We start from the raw sequence: 19,659 nt of genomic DNA, 5'->3' as shown, positions 1-19,659 counted from the left end.
TGTTAGCGCATTAGGTCCAACCCCCTATGGGAGGGTTTGAAAGGGTGGGAACTAGTGCTTGTAGTCTTTACAGAAATCCCCCGAAAAATGACGATTTTTGCGTCATTGTAGGAGGAAGTGAAAAAGGTAAATAGCGTATTTCTCTCGTCTCAGGGGAAAATATGAAAGTGTTGCACGACCATTCAATAGTATGACTGGGTTTCTAACAATGGAAAGCTTAATGCAAATGGGTGGAGTGTCCCTTTAAGACATAAACGACTATGCTTGCTAGGATACTCACCAAGATGGGCATGTTGACAATTTTTGTCCGTTCAAGCGAAAGACTTTAAAGAGAACTTAATATTTGCGCGCAAGTTCTCATTTCGCGTCTACTTGCTCTTAATGTTTACATTGGCAAGGCTTAAAAACACACGCAAAGGAGTTTGCTTTAAACAAATTGCAAAGTGTGCTGTTCAGGTCTTACCAGCGCTCATGCACTATCAACACCCGGGAGATGGCGACGTAAATGACTTGTCAAATTAGGGCATACAGCACTCGCATTGAACAGTTTACAAAGAGTGACTGTCTTGTCCACACTTTCTTGATCAGCGCTGTTGTAACATATTGGGACGCCAGAATGTGTATCCATCGACAGAAACATGCAAAAGCGGAACACTGTTTTACGCGTTTTCAACAAACCATATTATATACGCCATCAGATATGAGATTAACCGCAGTGCAAGTGCGTGCTGAAGAGAACAGTGCGGTCCGATTTTTTTATTTTTTCGAGAACCATTACACCCCTAGTGCTGAGGGTAATTTTGGGGCAGTTAGGACTTTCACTAATGATATGGCTGTTACACTCATTCATATGCTACTACAGCAGACTGAAGAAACCTTGTCAGCTGCTCCACCGATCAGCCACCCCCAGTTAAATAAAAGCAGCTCAGAGCAAAGCAGCTGTCCTTTCAAGAATCCTTCATGTCAAGAGCTAAATGTAAGGAGGAGGCATGACAATATTCCTAACAACATGCTAGACGCCTTAAGCAGTACAAAAATAGGGATACCATTTAAAGGGTTAGTCCATCCAAATATTCATTTAACCCTCTGGGGTCTGAGGTGTTTTTGGGGCCATTTGGATGTTCTGTGATGCCCTTACATTTGTGCTTTTTTCAGTTATTTATAAACATGTTAATGGCAAAGGTGTAAATTCACTCTATATAGCACAAACAGGGCTACCATAATCTGTGAGCAACTTGTATGTACATTGTTTGTATTTTTAAGAGAATATTGTTTATGCGTGGTTATTGAAAAAAATTAAAATGAAAGCTGCTGAAATAAGACCACAAAACAAATACTAAATATGTGTCCACAAGACTTTTGACAAATGGATGTTGACGCTTCGAGTTCTGGCTTCAAAATGATCTGAAAATCATCCTTCCTAATCATTCACATAAACCAATAGATTGTTTTAAATTGTGAAAAACATTTTTTTGTTTGCCAAGGCAATATGCAGATGGGCGGAACGGCCCAACCCCTATCATGAATATTAAGTGGTTCTCAGACAGTGACCCTACATAATAATGAGCCTTTCATTCAGGGGTGTCACACAAGAAATAATGCAAGGACAATATATATATATATATATATTGTCATTGCATTCTTTCTTGTATATATATAGCCTAAATATATATATATATATATATATATATATATACACACACACACACATATATATATATATATATATATATATATATATATATATATATATATATATATATATATATATATATATATATATATATATATATATATATATATATATATATATATATATATATATATATATACAAACAATCAAAATATAAATGAAAGCCAAAAGCACATTTTTAGTCATACCTGGAAACAAATTCTAGTCAAATGCTATATGGGCCATTCTACAGAATCTTGAAAAGAAAATAGTCTTTTTCCATAAATGTCTTATAAAGTATTATTTTTTAAAGTAGACCAATACAATAAAAATAAACCAGTCGCATTTCAAAGTCGTTCGCGAAATGACCGCCAGGTGGCGCAAAGGGACATTTATCAAAACGTAAGTGGGGCTAATGTCAATTAACAGTAAGGATGAAATTCTACAAGTTATGGTAATTTGCAAATAAGCCTACAACAAACATTTATTTTTAAACAAATATTTTTAAATATGCAACATGCACGTTTAAACAACAAACAATACAATCTGAACCAGCGCTTCTGCTCCTGTATTGAGACATGCAGCGCGTTGCAGTTACGATCCGGGTTCCAGTGGCCTTAATACATTCACGGCTTTTTAAAATGTCACAAAGCGTTTTGAGATGGTTTTGAATGAAATATTGAAGTTTATAATTAGGGTATTTTGGCACACCACGCCGAGTGGCTATGCATTATTCTAAAATCTGGCTTTATTCTGGCATGTTGAATTAGAGTTTGACAAACGCGGCGGCGCGTTCATTTGAATTTATTTTTCTCATAACAGCTAAAAGAACTTACTGCGTAATTGTTGGTCATACAGATAAGATATCATCTTTTAAAACTGTAAAAGGTCTACTTTTATTCATGTAGGCTAAAGTAGGCCTACACTCACAGGCTAACGACAAAACGTTTTCTCGCTCATGACAAACAAACGTTTGGGCATTTCTCAGTGAGAAAATTCATAGCCGAGTGGTAGAACTTACGGTTCGATCATCAAGATGACACGGGTTCAAATCCCGAACAAAAATGGTCTATTGTAAATTTTATATTTATTAATGCAGAGAGATTTGTGTAGCTCTAAAACTCTGGTACACCATACAGTTTTTTGCTTATATTTATAAAATAAAATTACCATGCATTTCCATTTTACACTAAGGAACAATAGTATCCAACAGAACGACTTTGCATCTGTACCAATCGTATGAGGCCAATCGTAATTTCAAAAGCAGTTCTGTAAAAAAAATAATTTTATATATATAGCCAATATATATATATATATATTTTATTAGGCCTATTATTATTATTTTTTTTGATTCCCTACAACCTAGAGTTTTTAAAAACATGGTTTTAAGTAAAGTGTGATTTGCCAGGGGGACGGGGATTTCCTTCTGGTCTAAACATCCCTGCTTCTGCTGAATTATTTGAATCCCCACACCCCTCCCTCCACAGTAATCAATGCTATAGGCTACTTCACCAATAGACCATATCAAATATAAAATAGAGATATGCAACAGAACAAGCACGTTTAAACAACGATAAACAATAAAATCAAAACCAGCGTTTCAGTTGTCCATAGTTCAAGTGGCCTTAATGCATGCACGGCTTTTCAAAATTTCACAAAGCGTTTTGAGATTATTTTGAATGAAATATTGAAGTTTATAATTAAGTGTTTTGGCAGACCACGCCGAGTGGCCCTATGCATTTTTCTAAAATCGGGTTTTATTCGAACTTTTGCTAACGACAAAAGTTTATCTGTCGTCTCTGTCTCCGGGAACTGCGCGTCACAAAAATGAACCGAAAGCCACTTCAGCTCAGTCACTATAAGAAATCGGCTCTGTCTAATGCCTTTAAATGTCTAAATATTCAGGCTAATAAATGTTATCTGATTATGTAATCCATATGAAAACGAGAGGTACAGAGGATCTACTCAAACATGTAGCCTATGTAAGCGCTTCCCAATGAGAAAATGACAAGGGTGAAAATCTCGCTCTAATGAAATGTAGCAGGCTAAATCGCCCTGAATTAAAATGTAAAAACAGATCAAATAATGTATTTGTCGAAATGTTGCGATATTGTTTCATTTAAGTTCATAATTATTCTATAGGCCTACATGTTATTTAATTTAGCAGCATTACCACGAAGCACCGTGGTTCGATATTTATTTGAATAATAAAAAAAATAATAAAAACTTAATTCACAAATTGCATGCCTGGTTGAAAGGATCCAAAGATCCCTGTAGAATTTAATATTAAGTTGAACATTTTGTTCATGACAACAAATGAACATGCGTTTTTTCAGATTATATTTAGTTTTGCTTGGAAAAAGCTGGCCCAAACCAGTTTTATTTCATCAATTATTGAAATAATGAAATATTTAGTAATAAACTTTTATGACAGAAATTTCACTAGGCTACATGTAACTTAAATCATTTAATTCCTTCATTATCAACACTGTCTAGAATAGCGATTTAAGTGTGAATTACGACTTCTCTTTGTGTTAAATCAGCCTCAGACTCCGATAGCCTGTGGGGGGTTGGGGGACAGTTCAGTGCTGTGCGCGCAGGACAATAGGCCTAGGTGTTAATGTTCCTCTTTCATATGGAGAGCGAGGGAGACTAAATAAACTTGTTAAAAAGAGATTCAGCGCGAGAGAGGCAAAGAAAAACGCATGTTTTAATTTAATTATGTTGCTTTGGACAATTTTCGTTTTGTAGGCCTACTGTTTTAATTGTTTAATGTCATTTATTTGGCAATACAAATTTAAAATGTCGCAAGAATAATATTAGCCTAGTGTTTCTTATTTTGCATCGCAAAAGAAATAAACTCTAAACCCGATGCAACCCTGTTTTAAATTAAAAAAAACACTTTATTTAAACCTTGAAATGTTCGAACTTGGTTTCAAACTTAAGTAATTTTAGTGTTCTTTTACATTACACAATAATTTAGCAGACTAAAGACGAGCTTCTTCATTTTCATTTTCTGATGCAATCGGCTGACAATCTTCCTTCATCAGTTTGTGTCCTTTGTGCAGCGGCTGCGGTTCTACTGGAATGTAGCAAATTTATGTTGTAATGATAATTAAACAAAACTCTTGACTTTAAATAAGTAAACAGTTATAAACAGTTAGCTATTTAAGCATCAAGAAGGTAAAATATAAACGCTGTTGGCCAACATCGGTTAACAACATGTATGCCACATTGAGATTCGATCTCGGGTCGATTGAAGCTCCCTGAAGCTCGTGTTGATGCGTTGATCACTGAGCCACCGTTTGTACGCTGTTAGAGTTAAAGTCTTATGCTTTTGTAAAGCTTCATTGATGTAGCCTAAATGTTTTTATTGCAATGTTTTATGTTTTCATTATTTATTCAATTTCATTTCAGTATTTCAGCCTAATTTCAGTATTGTGGTAATGAATTATTTTAACTACGTTTCACTTGTTGAATTCATCTGCTACCAGCTTTCAATCGCTCTGAATGAGCAGCAGATTACGCATTAGAGAGAATAAACGAACACTTTTCAGAGTCTATGATTGTAGCGCCTCTTAGCGGTAAAAGGTAGCAAATACACCCCACATTTTACCGCCGCGGTGGAACAGCTGATGTGGGCGTTGTCATGGCTTTCCTCTACATTTGCGTTTGAATAGCGCGCGTTCTCCGTGGGCGTGTCAGATTAACGCGTAATGAAGTGTAATGAGCTGGGGAAAAAAATTCTGACAGCACTCTCTTTTCATACAGATTACATAAACTGAGAATATTTGTTTTTTATATAAATTACTTCATTGAAAAGAAGAGAATTCAAGCTTCATAAAGAAAAATCTCTCGTGCCTGTGTGACAAGTATTTGCAGAGTTAGAGTTAATTTTTCGGACGCGTTTCAGAATGGACTGCACTGACAGAGAGAAGGCAAAACTCGCATCATGTTTATTTTTCTTCATTTGACAAAAAGCACAACACTTTGTTTTTATTGTGAGTATACAGAAAAATAATATACACTAAACAGGATCGACTGATGTATAACACTTACATGTAAGATTAAAATCAACAGAGTATTTTGAGTCTCTTTTGCACTGATAAGAAAAAAAGTCTGCCTATCGCGCCGGCGCGATAGCCGACCCCAGGGGGTTAATTTATGTGCTTCCAAACATGTATGATTTTCTTCTGCAAAAAAATAATAATTTTGAAAAATGTTGGGAACAAAAAACATTGAAGGGTTGGGTATCACTTTTATATTAGCTATTCAGATTCTTATCTATTCCAAAAAGTTATGGCAAACATTTTTATTCTCTATTTTTGCAGCTGAATAACTAATGAAATGAAACTATTGTTATTTATGCGTTAAACATTTTATTAATGTGCATGTGATTGAAAAGACTGTTTTGTGAAGCTGTATCATGCTGTACATTTACATGGCAGCTGCTCTCTCTGGATAAGCGGCAGCGCGAACGCAGATTTGAATGTTGCATCGTACTTTGAAAGGGTTAACTCAAGTACCTTAAGTCTTTGGTTTAAACAGTTACATATCGCAAGTATCAGCAGAGCGCGAACAGCACTTGTTTTGTTACTGTCCATATCAATGAATGAGACCGTTCACATCAGAAGTGCATACCTGCCAACCTAGAAGAAATTTTATGAGTACAACCGCGCGCATAGACAGGAGTCCTGTCACATGACCAATAATATAAGTTTTCGAATAAGACGAATCCGACATAATATAATGAGGGCTGTTAACAGTAAAGCGTCCGTCATTAACGAATTTTAAAAACACGAATGGAAATTACAAAAAGCTTTGACATTTTGACATAAAAAAACACAAGCAAGAACTTTGCCTGTCAATTTTTATTTTATAAATATCTTCTCTCTCTGTGTGCGCGAGTCTGTGTTTGTGAGAGAGCTCACGCAGCACTGATACATGATAGGCTATCATACAACGGTCATTTTTAATCCACAAATTCACCAACTAACTCGCTAGTTTTCATACAAAATAAATATGTAACATAATTCGGTACTTTAGTTAACATAATACATAACGTAACACATGCGATACGTTTCTCAACACTGATAATGAAAAAATAAACGCCTGTTTCTCCGGATTCGCGCTTATCCACAAATCACAGCACTTTCATAATCACTAAGACATAGCGATTTCAATTTTATTAGGGCCCAAGCCTTGAAAAGGCGAAGATTTATTGTTCAACATTACTTGAGTATTTTATCATTTGCATGGCTGAATGTCTTCCTCTTATCTGAGTTACCATGAATGAATTACGGAGTATTTTTTTAAATAATCCATGCGATCACTCCCGTCCCGTTTGATGACCAATCCATTTTAAAATGAACTCAAATACAATATTTCAACTTTCCACATCCACCCCAGCCCGTTTACCTTCAGGAGTTAGAAGTACCGTGACTGTAGGCCGACTGTCCTTGCTTAAATCAGTCAGACCACGGGCGCGTGGGAGTGGAGCGTGGATCGAGAGGGATTCTTTATTGGTGTCGATTTTCAGTCTCTTTTTAATTACGCATCTGTCAATCATCTCCGCTTGCAATGTGGGGAATGAACCCAGCGCTATGATTGGTCGAACTCTTCTTCTTTTGCTGTTGCTTGATTTGAGGACTGCGCGTGCAAAGAGGCGTCACCAGGTTTTTGCGTAGTTTAGAGTGACAAATCGTACCAGCGTACTTTGACAGGGTTCGTACAGACTCTGTCAAATGAAATTCCAGGACTTTCAAGGACTTTTCAAGCACTACTTTTTTGGATTTCAAGGACTTCAATCGGCACTTATCAAACAATATCTTGATTATTATTTGTACTTATTGATGTTTCAATTCAGAGAGGTGAATCCATTGACCAGCGCTGTCAGGCATAGGAAATCGCCTTAACCATTGAAAGGATATTCAATGCCCCCCCCCCCCCCCCATATGCTCATAGCCATGAGAAATAGCTCTATATCTCAGACGGGCTGCAGCGTTGATTTAGCGTGAAACAATTGTATTTTTTCAACAACAACAAAAAAAATAATCACAATATTTTGAATTAGGGATGGACCGATACCACTTTTTGCAGAACTAGATACCGATACTGTAACCGATCCCTGAATTTTCACTGCATTTGTAATTTTTAAATGTATTAGTAATCATATTAGTTGGCTTAATTTGTTCATCAAATATATATTTCTTTCAATTATTTGCATGCTTAAATAAGCCTGCTAAAATGCATTGTATGAGCTTTTGTTACTGTACATTCTACTGCTCTATCATATTTTATATTTCATTGAATAGCACAGCACATATTTAGACTAGAGCAGCTCCAGAAATGTCAGTGCTGAGAATTGGGTCAGTGGTACAAATGTTTAGACTAGGGATGGCCCGATACCGATACTGGCATCGGGGATCGGGCCGATACTGTCCTAATATACTCGTACTCGTACTCATAAAAATTCGCCGATACCACGTACATTTTGCAAAACGAAACTGGCCGCCGCGAGTGCTTTGTCGAGGTGAACTGAGGCATAGGAAAGTATAATGTCGGCGGTTTGGGCTCATTTCAAGATAAGGGATGATGACAACAGCAAGGCAGACTGTGAGTTATGTTCAGCTAAGGTGTCGAGAGGAGGGAAAGAAAGTACATCGTTTAACACCAGCAATCTAATTAAACATCTGAAGACGCATCATAGATCTGATGGCCGAGCGCGCGCGCGGGCGGTAATGCACTCACTCTGTGTGTGCGGGTTACGGGAGAATAAAACGATTCGCGGGACTCCCGCAAACTAGAAATATCTATGAATAAAACATAAAAACTAAAAGATTTTTATTCATCTCTTGCAGAAAAGCAACAAGAACAACTACAACAAAAACGATTTACAGGACAGAGTTTCTATTCATAACATGGTTACAGCGTTGAGCGATGTAGCCAATCACAGACATATGTGTTGATTTCTGGAACGAAATGGCCAATCAGAAGCATTTAAGATAGACTCCCCTCACCGCTCAAAACGGACTTTTTTGTTCAGTGCTGAATTCTGTATGCTGGCAAATCCTCTAATTATAACAAACAAAGTGTGGATATTATGAAAGATTGATTGTGCAGTCAGCTTCATTGATAATAACAGAGATGTGTGAGATCGCGATGAACTGTCAGCTTTTAGGATTTATTAAGGGAGCGCACTTTGCGCGCATTCAGTCATGCCAGACCATACACGCAGTAGCCTGCTTGCTTTTATGTTAAATTAACAGTGGTTTGTGTGTAAATACATTTATTATTTTACTAATTTTTATTTATTTTTAGACTTGTTAAAACAAGCAGAGAAGAAAATAAAAACAGTCTTCTAACCTGTGTTCTAAAATAGTCGTCTTCTTTTCTGGGAGCCTATTACTTTTGCGGTAGAAATATCGGTATCGGTACTCGGTATCGGCAAGTACACAAATGTAAATACTCGTACTCGTATCGGTTTGAAAAAAAATGGTATCGGGCCATCCCTAGTTTAGACACCAGTGAAATATAAATTATTGAATCCAATTTTGATACAATAAAAACTGCCAGCCTAATTAATGTGAATTTAAAACATTATTAAAAGCTAAGCAGTCAGCAACAAAATAAGAATGAATAATCAACTTACAAATAAATACAACAGAACAAAGAAAGGCTACAAATTACTGTATAAATTAAATATAGATGGATCTTTTGAAAGTTGAAAAGGGTAGACTATTTAGTCAAGAGCAGTGAGTAATTTGTCCATTCATTGTTTGATTAACATTAAAACAGCAGTGGGTTTATTGAAGTGCTGCCCCTTTAAGACCGAACGCACGGACCGCATGGCTACGTTCACTTGATATACCTGACTTTGTTTACTAGGATACTCGCAAATATGGGCATTTTTACATCATTTTGTGTGAATTCCTCAGCACAAGCACAAGATGTGAAAGACAATTCAATTCAGGATCCGCGCGCTGAGACGCTGGTTTCCGGGTGCGCGCTTTGGATGTTTGCGTTCATGAAACTTATTGACTGCAAACTTCCAGTAATAATGTAGGGAATCACTCGTTATACATAAATCAGGTAACAGGTCATGTTTTACTTTACTTGATTTAGTTGTCATCCAAATAACACGTGCTGAGTGAACAATTTAGCAATCAAGAGCATTCAACAGAACTGCGCTGTCTCTCGTCAGTTAATGTTAATAATAAGCTAGTACATGCTTGTTTTATTTTACATTGACATCCGACTAAACTACAAACCTTCCACTGATGTCTGTTTAAAGAGATGTGCTCGACCAGCTCGCGTGTCTGCTGCTGCGCGCTCAATCCACTGCGCGCGCGGTTTTCTCTGATGATCAGCTCGCGCACCACAGCTATGCGTTACTATACACACGCTGCCTGGTAGGCCTATCGGTAATTGGTATCGGAGCATTTTTTCCGAACTACATAAGCTCGGTATAATTCAAGCACTTTAAGTACCTCTTCAAAAATATGGCTGTTTTCAAGGGTTTTCCAGGACTTAAATTTCAAAAAGTCAAATTCAAGTACTTCAAGCACTTTAAGCACCTTGTACGAACCCTGCTTTGAGGTCAAAATGTGTGCCCGCTACGCAAAATGCGTACATGTTGGCAGGTATGGAAGTGTGATGGGCGACCCTCTCATTCATTACCATGGGCAGCGACAAAATATGCGCTGTTCACGCTCCACTGACACTTGCGATGTGAAACAGGTAGGGCTCGACTGATATGTGATTTTCAGGGCCGATACCGATTATTACAGATCAAATAGACAGATAACCGATATTTTGAACCGATATATGTCTGGTGTAAAAATGTAAATTAATGTCAAAATTAAGAACAAAGGATTTTGACAAATACTTTAAATGATTTTAAACATATCTTTGAATCTGAGAACTGTTATTAATAGTAATAATAATAATTATAATAACTTAAAAAGTGCAGGGAGCACCCAGCAGCATTCTGTAAACATTTTGTAAAACTTAAAGACTATTTTAATGTTTAAATTAAATTTTAGTAATCAAAAAGCATTTCTAATTAATTGAAATCAAACTTATTCAATTTATTTACAGTTTAACAAAAATTAAATTTTTAGGGCCCTATGAAAAACCGAACTTTTATTTTAACAGGTTGCCGTGGAGATCTTTGAGTTTCTGTGTGTTCATGATATGACGATAACTTTTCTCAGTTGAAGCATTAAAAAGCTCATGAAGTGACTAAGCGGCTCTGGAGATTATGTTTATGCAATCATGTCCTCATATAATGATGCGGCTGAGGCTGAAGACAGCGCAAGCGTCACGCGTGCTCCAGTGTGTGTGTGTGGTAAATGAAATCGCGCGTCTGCGCCATTGATTTAGAGACACGCAGGATTCATATTTAAATAGTCTTTTTGCGGTTTGAAATTCGATTTTATTTGTACTGACCTGCTTTTTATTAATTCATCAAAGTTGACAAATTCCGTGATATTCCGCTTTATACAGTAAAATCCGTTTTTATGACTGGATTTTCTGCATCGCGGAAATCACAGGGCTCTATTATATTGAGGTATTTTGCAACTTCAGTGTAGTAATTTATTGCTTGTTCAGCAAAGTCTGCTGCTGCCTTAACTTTGAGAGACAACTGATGATCAGTGAAGCAGCTCCAGTCTGCAAGTGCAAAACTTTCAGTGCCTTCAACTTTCCGCGTTGATTGGCCGGACTCGTGACTCCCAACAAATCAGATGGGCGGGGACATTAGTCTAGTCTACAGAGTGGTGAGTTCCGACAGATATGGCTGCGTTAGAGCCAAATATAGTGCATTTCAAAATAAAATTATTTTATCGGCAAATCGGTTTTGAAAATGTCCGATAACCATAAAAATGCTTAATATCGGCGCCGATAATCGGTCGACCCTAGAAACAGGCATAACAGAGATAGCGGAATCACTGTCATTTCGGAATAAGACAGCGTAGCAAGGGTGTTTGAATCGAGATTGCAATCTTTTAATGTTTAATCGTGCAGCTCTAATATCTATATGATAGGGGTGTAATGGTACATGTATTCGTATTGAACCGTTTTGGTACAAGGCTTCCTGTTCGGTACGCATTCAAACCGAACGATTCCTTGGACCATTTTTCCTGCCGACAAAATCCACTCTGGCTCGACCATAGGGCACGACCACCACAACGTTGCGCAACATCAAATGGCAGTAATGAAAGCGGAATGAAACTGCGCTGCTCATTATATTGTGCTTCACGGACCGTTTATCACTTCTGACCAGCAAAATCTGTGCAGCCGATCTTGATCAAGCGACACTGTTACTACACACGTACACAGCGCTAAGAGATCCAGTGAAGAAAACATTTGAATTCGCCACTGAAGTAATAACATCTCTGCGAGATCTAGTGAGAAGCATTCAAAGTTCTCCGTTATTAACCGTAGATCTCTATTAGATCAAACAGCGCTGACGTGGAAACCAGGAACATTGTGCCGTGAATGATCTAGTTATAGGCTTTACGTCCACAGATCAGCAACATTCACCATGGATTTAATATAGTAACACTAACTGTATCCATGGAAGTTTGGTTGGAATAGTGAAATGCTTTCAAGTACTTCACACATCTTTTTCCAGCACTTCAAAACTCAAATATTATCTAAATATTATATATATATATATAGGCCTATATTTAAATGTTATTTTTAATGTGATGACCAAAACATTATTTGTTCATCCTTCAAAGATTACCCCCATTTATAAACCTGAAAGTTTCAAGATATAGGAAAACTCAAACTTATTTAAAAATATTTTTTCTTTTAATAGGAAATTTCTCTGGCATTTCTTTCTTTTTGCTGTAATGGAAAATGTACCGAACCGTGACACCACTATCGTATCGAACCGAACCGAACCGTGAATTTTGTGAACCGTTACACCCCTACTATATGAGTGTAATATTTAGCTATGTTTTTTAATATATCGTAACTTATAGATATTTTGAAAAATGTCCCACAGAAGAAAGTCATACAGGTTTTGAACTACACTAGAGTGAGTAAATAATTTTCAATTTAGGGTGACCTATCCCTTTAAGTTAATGTGCACTTAACTGCCTGAGAAAATAAGCTTTGATTTGAAAGTGTAATTGCTAACCTCACAAGGAGTTTCAAATCATGTACATATACAACCCCAAACAAAAAACAGACCTTTGACGTATACTGAAATGTTTCCAGCGCAGCACTCTCAACTGTGGTCTGCTTCTAAAAATCAATGTGCTTTTGCCTCAGGCAAATAGAGCACAAAATCAAACAGAATAATATAGACGGAGTAAAATCTAAATAGTCATTTTAACACTACAGCTGCAACAAATATAAATCGATCATGCTTGGAAAATATATAATAGTTTCCTTGTTTAAAAAAACAAAAAAAAACACGACTACTAATAAGATTCAAAAGCAGTCATAACCCATTTAGGTCAATGCTTGTGTCACTTATAACTAATCCACAATGGAAAAATTATCCAAACCAGTTGCCAAGTAACCTGACTGTTAGGTTTGAGCTGCTACTACTTCCCGAGTATGGTTACATTTAGCTACCACAGCCTTGACATTTCTATGGACACTAATGGAACATTTGAGGAGTGAAAAAAAGGCAAGGGGAAGACAGAAAAGAAAATTAAATGCTTGACAAGTTTGCATTCATCAACAGCGAGGAATTACGCTGACAGAGCACTCTCAGGACAAATGGCACAATAACACAGCAGCGCAAGGTCCGAGTCTCCATTGTAGCAGAACTAACTAAGTTGCGGCGGTAACCAAGAAACCAGCAATCCCCTGCAAATAAAGTTCTTTCAAGGACAAACACTCGGAGCACCACCACTTAAATTCTTGGCTGTGGCTATTCAGTGAATGGATCTAAAGGGACAGTATACTCTAAGCATTCTATATACAACTATACACAAGGCTAGTTCAAATTCGCCAAATGAACGTCCTCGTCGTGCCAACATTTTATCGTCGCCGGCAGGAAAGGAGGAGAAGACTGCAAGTTGACTTATGTCATCAGACCATACTTCAATTAAAAACCTCGTCTCCTCTCCCCATGTGCTACCACTGCTCATTTTTCCTGCCACCTTCTATTTTTTCGGCTATGCGGGAACCACCGGAACTTCCTGTAAAAGGTCTGAAAGTCCAAACCATACAGAAATGCTTTCACACTAGAAACGAACCAAACCTTTGTTCAGTTTGATCCGGACCGTGGTAGGTTTCACACTTGTAATTTTGATTTGGACCAAACAAGGTAGGTGTGAAAGGGCCCTAAGAAGTGTAAATCTTTGAATGGATGAGTTATCGCAATCCAAATGTCAATCATATTTCTAAGCAGTGTACATTGTGCATCCTGGCTTTTGAAGGGAGGGTCCAATCAAACTAAAACATGCACAAAGGATTAGGCCAATGCCACCTCATCAGCAAATGCTATTCTTAGACCAGCCATTTTTAACAGCAGTTGTTCTGTCTTAATTCAGGATGAACCTTGAGTGTAAAACAGTCTTCCTGCTTTTCACTGTGCATTTATGAACAAAGAACATGACGTGAACCGTTGGATTGAAAAGAAAAACTCTAAAAGCCATGTATAACGTCAGAGGAAACAGATCACAAAGCTCAACTGGGAAAAGCTGCCTGCATGGGTTGACTGCACACGGTTGCTATATTAAACCCACCGGCCGCGATAATTTCCATTTGCATGCTTGTTTGTTTTCCTCGTCTCTCTCTCTCTACCAAAGAGACTGGATGACAACTCTCGGTTCCTTAGTGTAGGAGGAGTGAACTAGAGCTTATTCTGCCCGAGCCCGAACTTGGGGTCGGTCCGATATTTCCCGACACTATTCTCGGGCCGGGCCGGGCCCTTGATCTAGAGACGTGCACTCCCAACGCAATAGAGTGCGGCGCGGCACTATATTTGATGGCCGAGTGCGAACACGGGCGGTAATGCACTGTGTGTGTGCAGGAGAATAAAACGATTCACGGGACTCTCGCAAACTAGAAATATCTATGAATAAAACAAAAACTAATAGATTTTTATTCATCTGTTGCAGAAAAGCAACAAAAACAACTAAAACAAAAAAGAAACGATTTACAGGCCAGAGTTTCTATTCATAGAAACAACTACAAGTACAACTACAAATATGTTTTATGTTGTTGCTACGATTGCCTGCTAGTCAACATTATCGTTTACTTTAGCGTTTGTAAGCTCTCGCTTTTGTATGCGCCTGCTTTAAAACGTTACGGGAAACGCACATCAACAACGCCATCATGACTAGCACACACATATACATTAGGGGTGGGAATCTCTAGGCACCTCACGATTCGATTCGATTACGATTCAGAGGGCTGCGATTCGATGCTAAATCGATTATCAGAATCTTTTTTGTGTGTGTGTGACTATAAATACTTTGCTTTAAAAGTACAAAGTAATGACCCATAAAGAATTAACGTACAATATATTTTATTAACATTGCAAAGAACCAACAGGAAAATACATGTGTGTCTGAACTAGCAGCAGCATATTTGTAGTAAATTAATAATATAACAACGACCGGTAACGTTACAGCCGAGTGTTTTTCCTCCTCTGGCTGGAAACGTGTCATTTGGCTTCATGTGTCTTGTTTCCGAAATATTTTAGTTTTACTCTACAAAGCTTACAACTAGTGTGGCTCTTGTCCAGCTCCTTTCCCCCTTCAACTTCAGAAGCCAAAATATTTCCACACGTCAGCTTTTAACGAGGAGGGTGTTTGGATTTGGCGCTCAGCCATCGCGTCCGCGTCTGTTATGTGCACGCCACAGACGGACCGGCCACTGCACTTCCGCGCTTCAGAGTTCCGTCTTTCGCGTTCCGTCAATATTACGTTATTATAAATATATATCTAAAAAAATTTTTTTTTTTTTTTGAAAATCGATTTGACAATTGTGAATCGATTCAGAATCGTCCACGTCCGCATCGCGATGCATCTAAGAATCGATTTTTTCCCCCACCCCTAATATACATACATATATATATATATATATATGATGAGTTTGGTTAAGTTAATTAACACGGGAGTAGAGTGCTTCAGTTTACTATGATCATCTATCACTACTTAAGCACATGCAGCTCAAACAGCAATGCACAACATTAATAACTATGATTGGGACTGTCATATAACAATGAGAACACTATTGTAATAAAACATTGTGAATTCTTTGGGTTTGGTTGCAGTGTTTCAGCACATTGTTAGAGCACATCCAGAACAGGAGTTACACATTCTGGCTTGCACGTAATTTAGCCTAAGTTCACTTGTGCATTTGCAGTTTTTTGCGCAGATAAAAGTTATGTAAATAATATATTTAATAAACATAAATAATATTATGTTTATGTTGTATAAATATCTGATTTCTCTCATTTAGGATGCATTCAATTTAGTTAATTAACCCGCTAACAAAGCTTAAGTTTACTACTGGTTTAGCTCTTCAGCTACAGCACACGCAGCTCAAACAGCAATGCTGTTATTTGAAACAGTAATATTAATTTGAGGGGTTTCTTTGTCAAAAAACATGAATGCATTATTAATAGTAACTAGTTTTATTTCTCATATTTTCATCAACAATATGGTTAAATTAACATTTCATTGTCTGTGCAGAGGCTATTCCAATTTATTTATCCATTGCACATGCATTTATTCTGTATAGGCAAGTAACGTTGTCCAATGACTTGTTTGCATAATTAGCCATTATTTAATTTTCTGTAAGGCAATAGATTGTTTTATAAAGAAATTGGGCCATATGAGTAACATTTATTTAAAAGTGCCCACTGGTTATTAAACTAGGCTACTGTACTGTATTCCATTGAATTATGTTGAAGTGCTTGCGACACAGCTTTTAAGGTTTTTGTAATTAGGCTTTCCAAAAATTAAATAAAAGACTGATTCATCGGCCGATATATATTAGCTATATAAATATAAAGAATATCGGCTTTCAGATATAAAGAATCATATCAGCCAAAATGTTCATATCAGCACATCCCTAAAATGTAGGACTATTTGCTATTTTAAGCACCCAAGGAAACTCCTAGGTAGAATTATGTAGATGTTTAAAACCACTGAGATGTACCATTAAGAAACACCCTAACACTATGCAGCCCAGACCGAATACCGCTGTAGTCAGGCTTTAACAGGGCACTAAAGGACACCGCAGTGGAAGAGGAGTGAGAGCAGGTTTTCCACTTAACTGTGGCCTTCTAAGTGTCAAGCCTACTCTGCATTAGATGCACAGCAGATTTAGACTACATTAAAGCCTACACCATCTGACCAGGACTACTTATTAATGTAGTGCAAAACATACTCTATATGCTCATTAACATCCCTCATCGACAGTTCTGCCTTAGGAATCAAAGTGATGGATGGCCTCCTGGTCCATATGCCTAGAAAAGGCTATGTATTTTGCTGGAAAGTAGATCCACAACTAGAACCACAAAAACACAACTGTCGATTCATCACAAGAACTTTTAACAGCACACCATTACAGTTCCCTTAACACCAAATATATAGAATAGTACAGTAAGAGTCGATGAAGAAACGCGGAAATGACATGGTCTTGGTTAGTCTGTGGTTAGAAATCACTCCCACATATATATGTTTGTACAGAAGAGACCATTATAAATCAAGACTAACAAGTGTTAGATCCAGGAACAATGATTGGGAGAAATGTGTCAAATAGAGCATCCCATTTGGAAAGGGGTTAATTCAAGGGATGGTTATCTGACATTCACAGAAAAGATTATGAAGCCAACCCTTCGTCCCAGAGAAGAATAGACATTTTTTGGTACAAAGTTAGTAGTCAAATTTCCCAAGGACGTCTTTACTTTTGCAAAACATACCAATTGAATTTTTTTTCCTCTCGAGTGGGGTGCATCCTTGAACTAACACCGTTTCTTGGCATTTCGTGTTTCATGAATCTTTTGGGGAGCGAATGTTCCAAATCCAATTCTTTTTTTTTTTTTACACAAATGTAAGCAATTGGTGTCTCTGTTTTTGCACTGAAAACGTCGCTTGGCTGTTTGCTACTAACCTTTCATGTTACTCTTGGGTTTGTCAGTTTGCTTGCCTGTGGGGGTTTGTGCCTGTTGCCCCTGTCCCCCTGAGGACGCCGCTTGCTGTGCTGCTTTCTGCTTCAGCATGGTCCAGTCAAATGTGTAATCATACTGGTGGTTCAGAGTCCTGGAAGAAATCAAGCAGGAGTGAGTACACCCATACAAACCATTCACTTAACATCCCTTGTTGCAAAAAAGATGCGGAAAACAAATTTTGACTAGGGATGCACCGATCCGATACTCAGTATCGGCTCTGATACTGCCATTTTTGCCGGATCGGGTCTCGGTCAGACGAGGCCGATCCAAATCCGATATTGTGCGTATACTATTCTGTTATTGTTAAGCCCCACAAAAGACACAAAAACATTCTAAAGCACCATAAAGTTTTCGTGCACTCTATTATAAGTGTTCTGAAGCCATTATGTGAGATAGAAATGAATATTTAAGTCATTAAATTCAAGATCACGTAAACTTTTCCCTCCGCTGCGGCTGTCAGTCATTCTCCATTCAGCATTTAACAGCGCGTCACGTTCGGTTACAATAGTCAACACGGGGAAACTCTCTCTAAGATGATTCAATGTTACTATTATTATACTTGATCTGTAAATAAAGGTCTATGGTTTCACATAAAACAACTTTATCTTGCTGGACTTTATTGCTGTAACTTAATCATGTTATTTTCTACCGGGTGTCTGTTAGATGACAACACTACTATAATTGTTCTTCACGCGCACAGTAACTGAAATTTAAAACTGTTAAAAGAAAAGGCTCAAACTATTGCATAGATAGATACTGTATAATACACTACGCATCAATATGTATTTCCTTTGTGCTTTGAACTTTTCAATGCGGACTCGACGCCCTGTGACTCATGTTGCTTCAAGCGCATCATTCTGAGGATTATGATCATATTTTTTGGATTTGTTGTTTTTCTTTAGAATGAAGTTGTCTGTAATAAGTAGATTGTGTTTAACACACAAAAGAGTGAGTCAGTTCAACACAGAGTTATAGAAATTCTACATGATTAGAAAAAAAAAACTACGCTGGTATCGGCCGATACTCAGAATTTATGGTATCGGATCGGTTGTGAAAAAGCGATATCGTTGCATCCCTAATCGGATCGGTATCGGTCGATACTCAGAATTTTTGGTATCGGATCGATTCTGAAAAAGATGGTATCGGTGCATCCCTAGTTGTGACTAGGATGTGTCTTGGTGTTTCTTGCCCAGTTGGGAGTGTTGAGGTAATGCAGGAAATTGTCAAGCACCTGAAAAGAATGCGGAAAAGCTGACGCAGGTACATGTAGTCAGGCGCCTCTTCAAACCGCAACCCACGACAGTAGTTCAGGTACATGGCAAATTCTGCTGGAAACCCCTGGAGAAAGAGCCAACTCATGTTATAATAGCACAAAATCACAAAACTAGCCAAAGACCATAAATCTCATGTCAACCTAACCTGCTCCTTTTTAGGATGGGGAAATTAACAAAAAGGAAAGCGACTTTTTATATCATAGTATTATAATAAATAGCTGGCACTTTTAACAGGATACGAGCTGTCTAAGTTTACAATCATGTAGAACAGAACAGAAAAGCCTGAGGAGTAATGATCAGAGCTTCACATAAGCAACTAGATGTTTGATTTGAAAATTTTATCCAAACGTTAATATACTTAGTTTTTGGTCTGACAAATTAAACATTTATTTATATTCCACACAAAAAAACTATCCACTATCTAAAAGCTATCCAAAATGGTGACCAAGCATCATACTTGTCATCGGTATTCAATGTTCTGGATGTAACTAATTTCCATACTTATGGATTTCAGAATTGTATCACCACCTTGAAACTGAGCAGATGTTTGTAGCACGTAT

General features: G+C 37.5%; 1 protein-coding gene and 1 long non-coding RNA gene across 5 annotated transcripts in view; one reads left to right on the top strand and one right to left on the bottom strand.

Annotated features, from left to right (window-relative positions):
• csnk1a1 (casein kinase 1, alpha 1) overlaps positions 1–19,659 on the bottom strand; it is a 48,709-nt gene that overhangs the window by 5,849 nt on the left and 23,201 nt on the right. For 2 of the 4 annotated variants that reach the window (XM_056270325.1, XM_056270328.1), the window contains 2 exons: positions 19,057–19,163; positions 17,768–17,916 (listed from right to left, as the gene is read on the bottom strand). In XM_056270325.1, coding sequence (XP_056126300.1) covers positions 17,768–17,916; positions 19,057–19,163 — 256 coding nt within the window. Of the gene's footprint in view, positions 1–17,762; positions 17,917–19,056; positions 19,164–19,659 lie in introns of those variants that run through there. The other 2 variants (XM_056270327.1, XM_056270326.1) reach the window with 2 other exon arrangements.
• On the top strand, positions 12,623–12,856 carry LOC130103969 (uncharacterized). Its single transcript, XR_008809419.1, has 2 exons — positions 12,623–12,677; positions 12,763–12,856. It is a non-coding gene; the product is annotated as an uncharacterized LOC130103969 (long non-coding RNA).

The sequence above is a fragment of the Rhinichthys klamathensis genome, unplaced genomic scaffold (assembly GCF_029890125.1).
Source record: "Rhinichthys klamathensis goyatoka isolate OS25496 unplaced genomic scaffold, OSU_Roscu_1.1 h1tg000301l_1, whole genome shotgun sequence".
NCBI lineage: Eukaryota > Metazoa > Chordata > Actinopteri > Cypriniformes > Leuciscidae > Rhinichthys > Rhinichthys klamathensis.
Note: the sequence above shows the minus strand (reverse complement) of the source record. Positions and strands in the feature narration are given on the sequence as shown.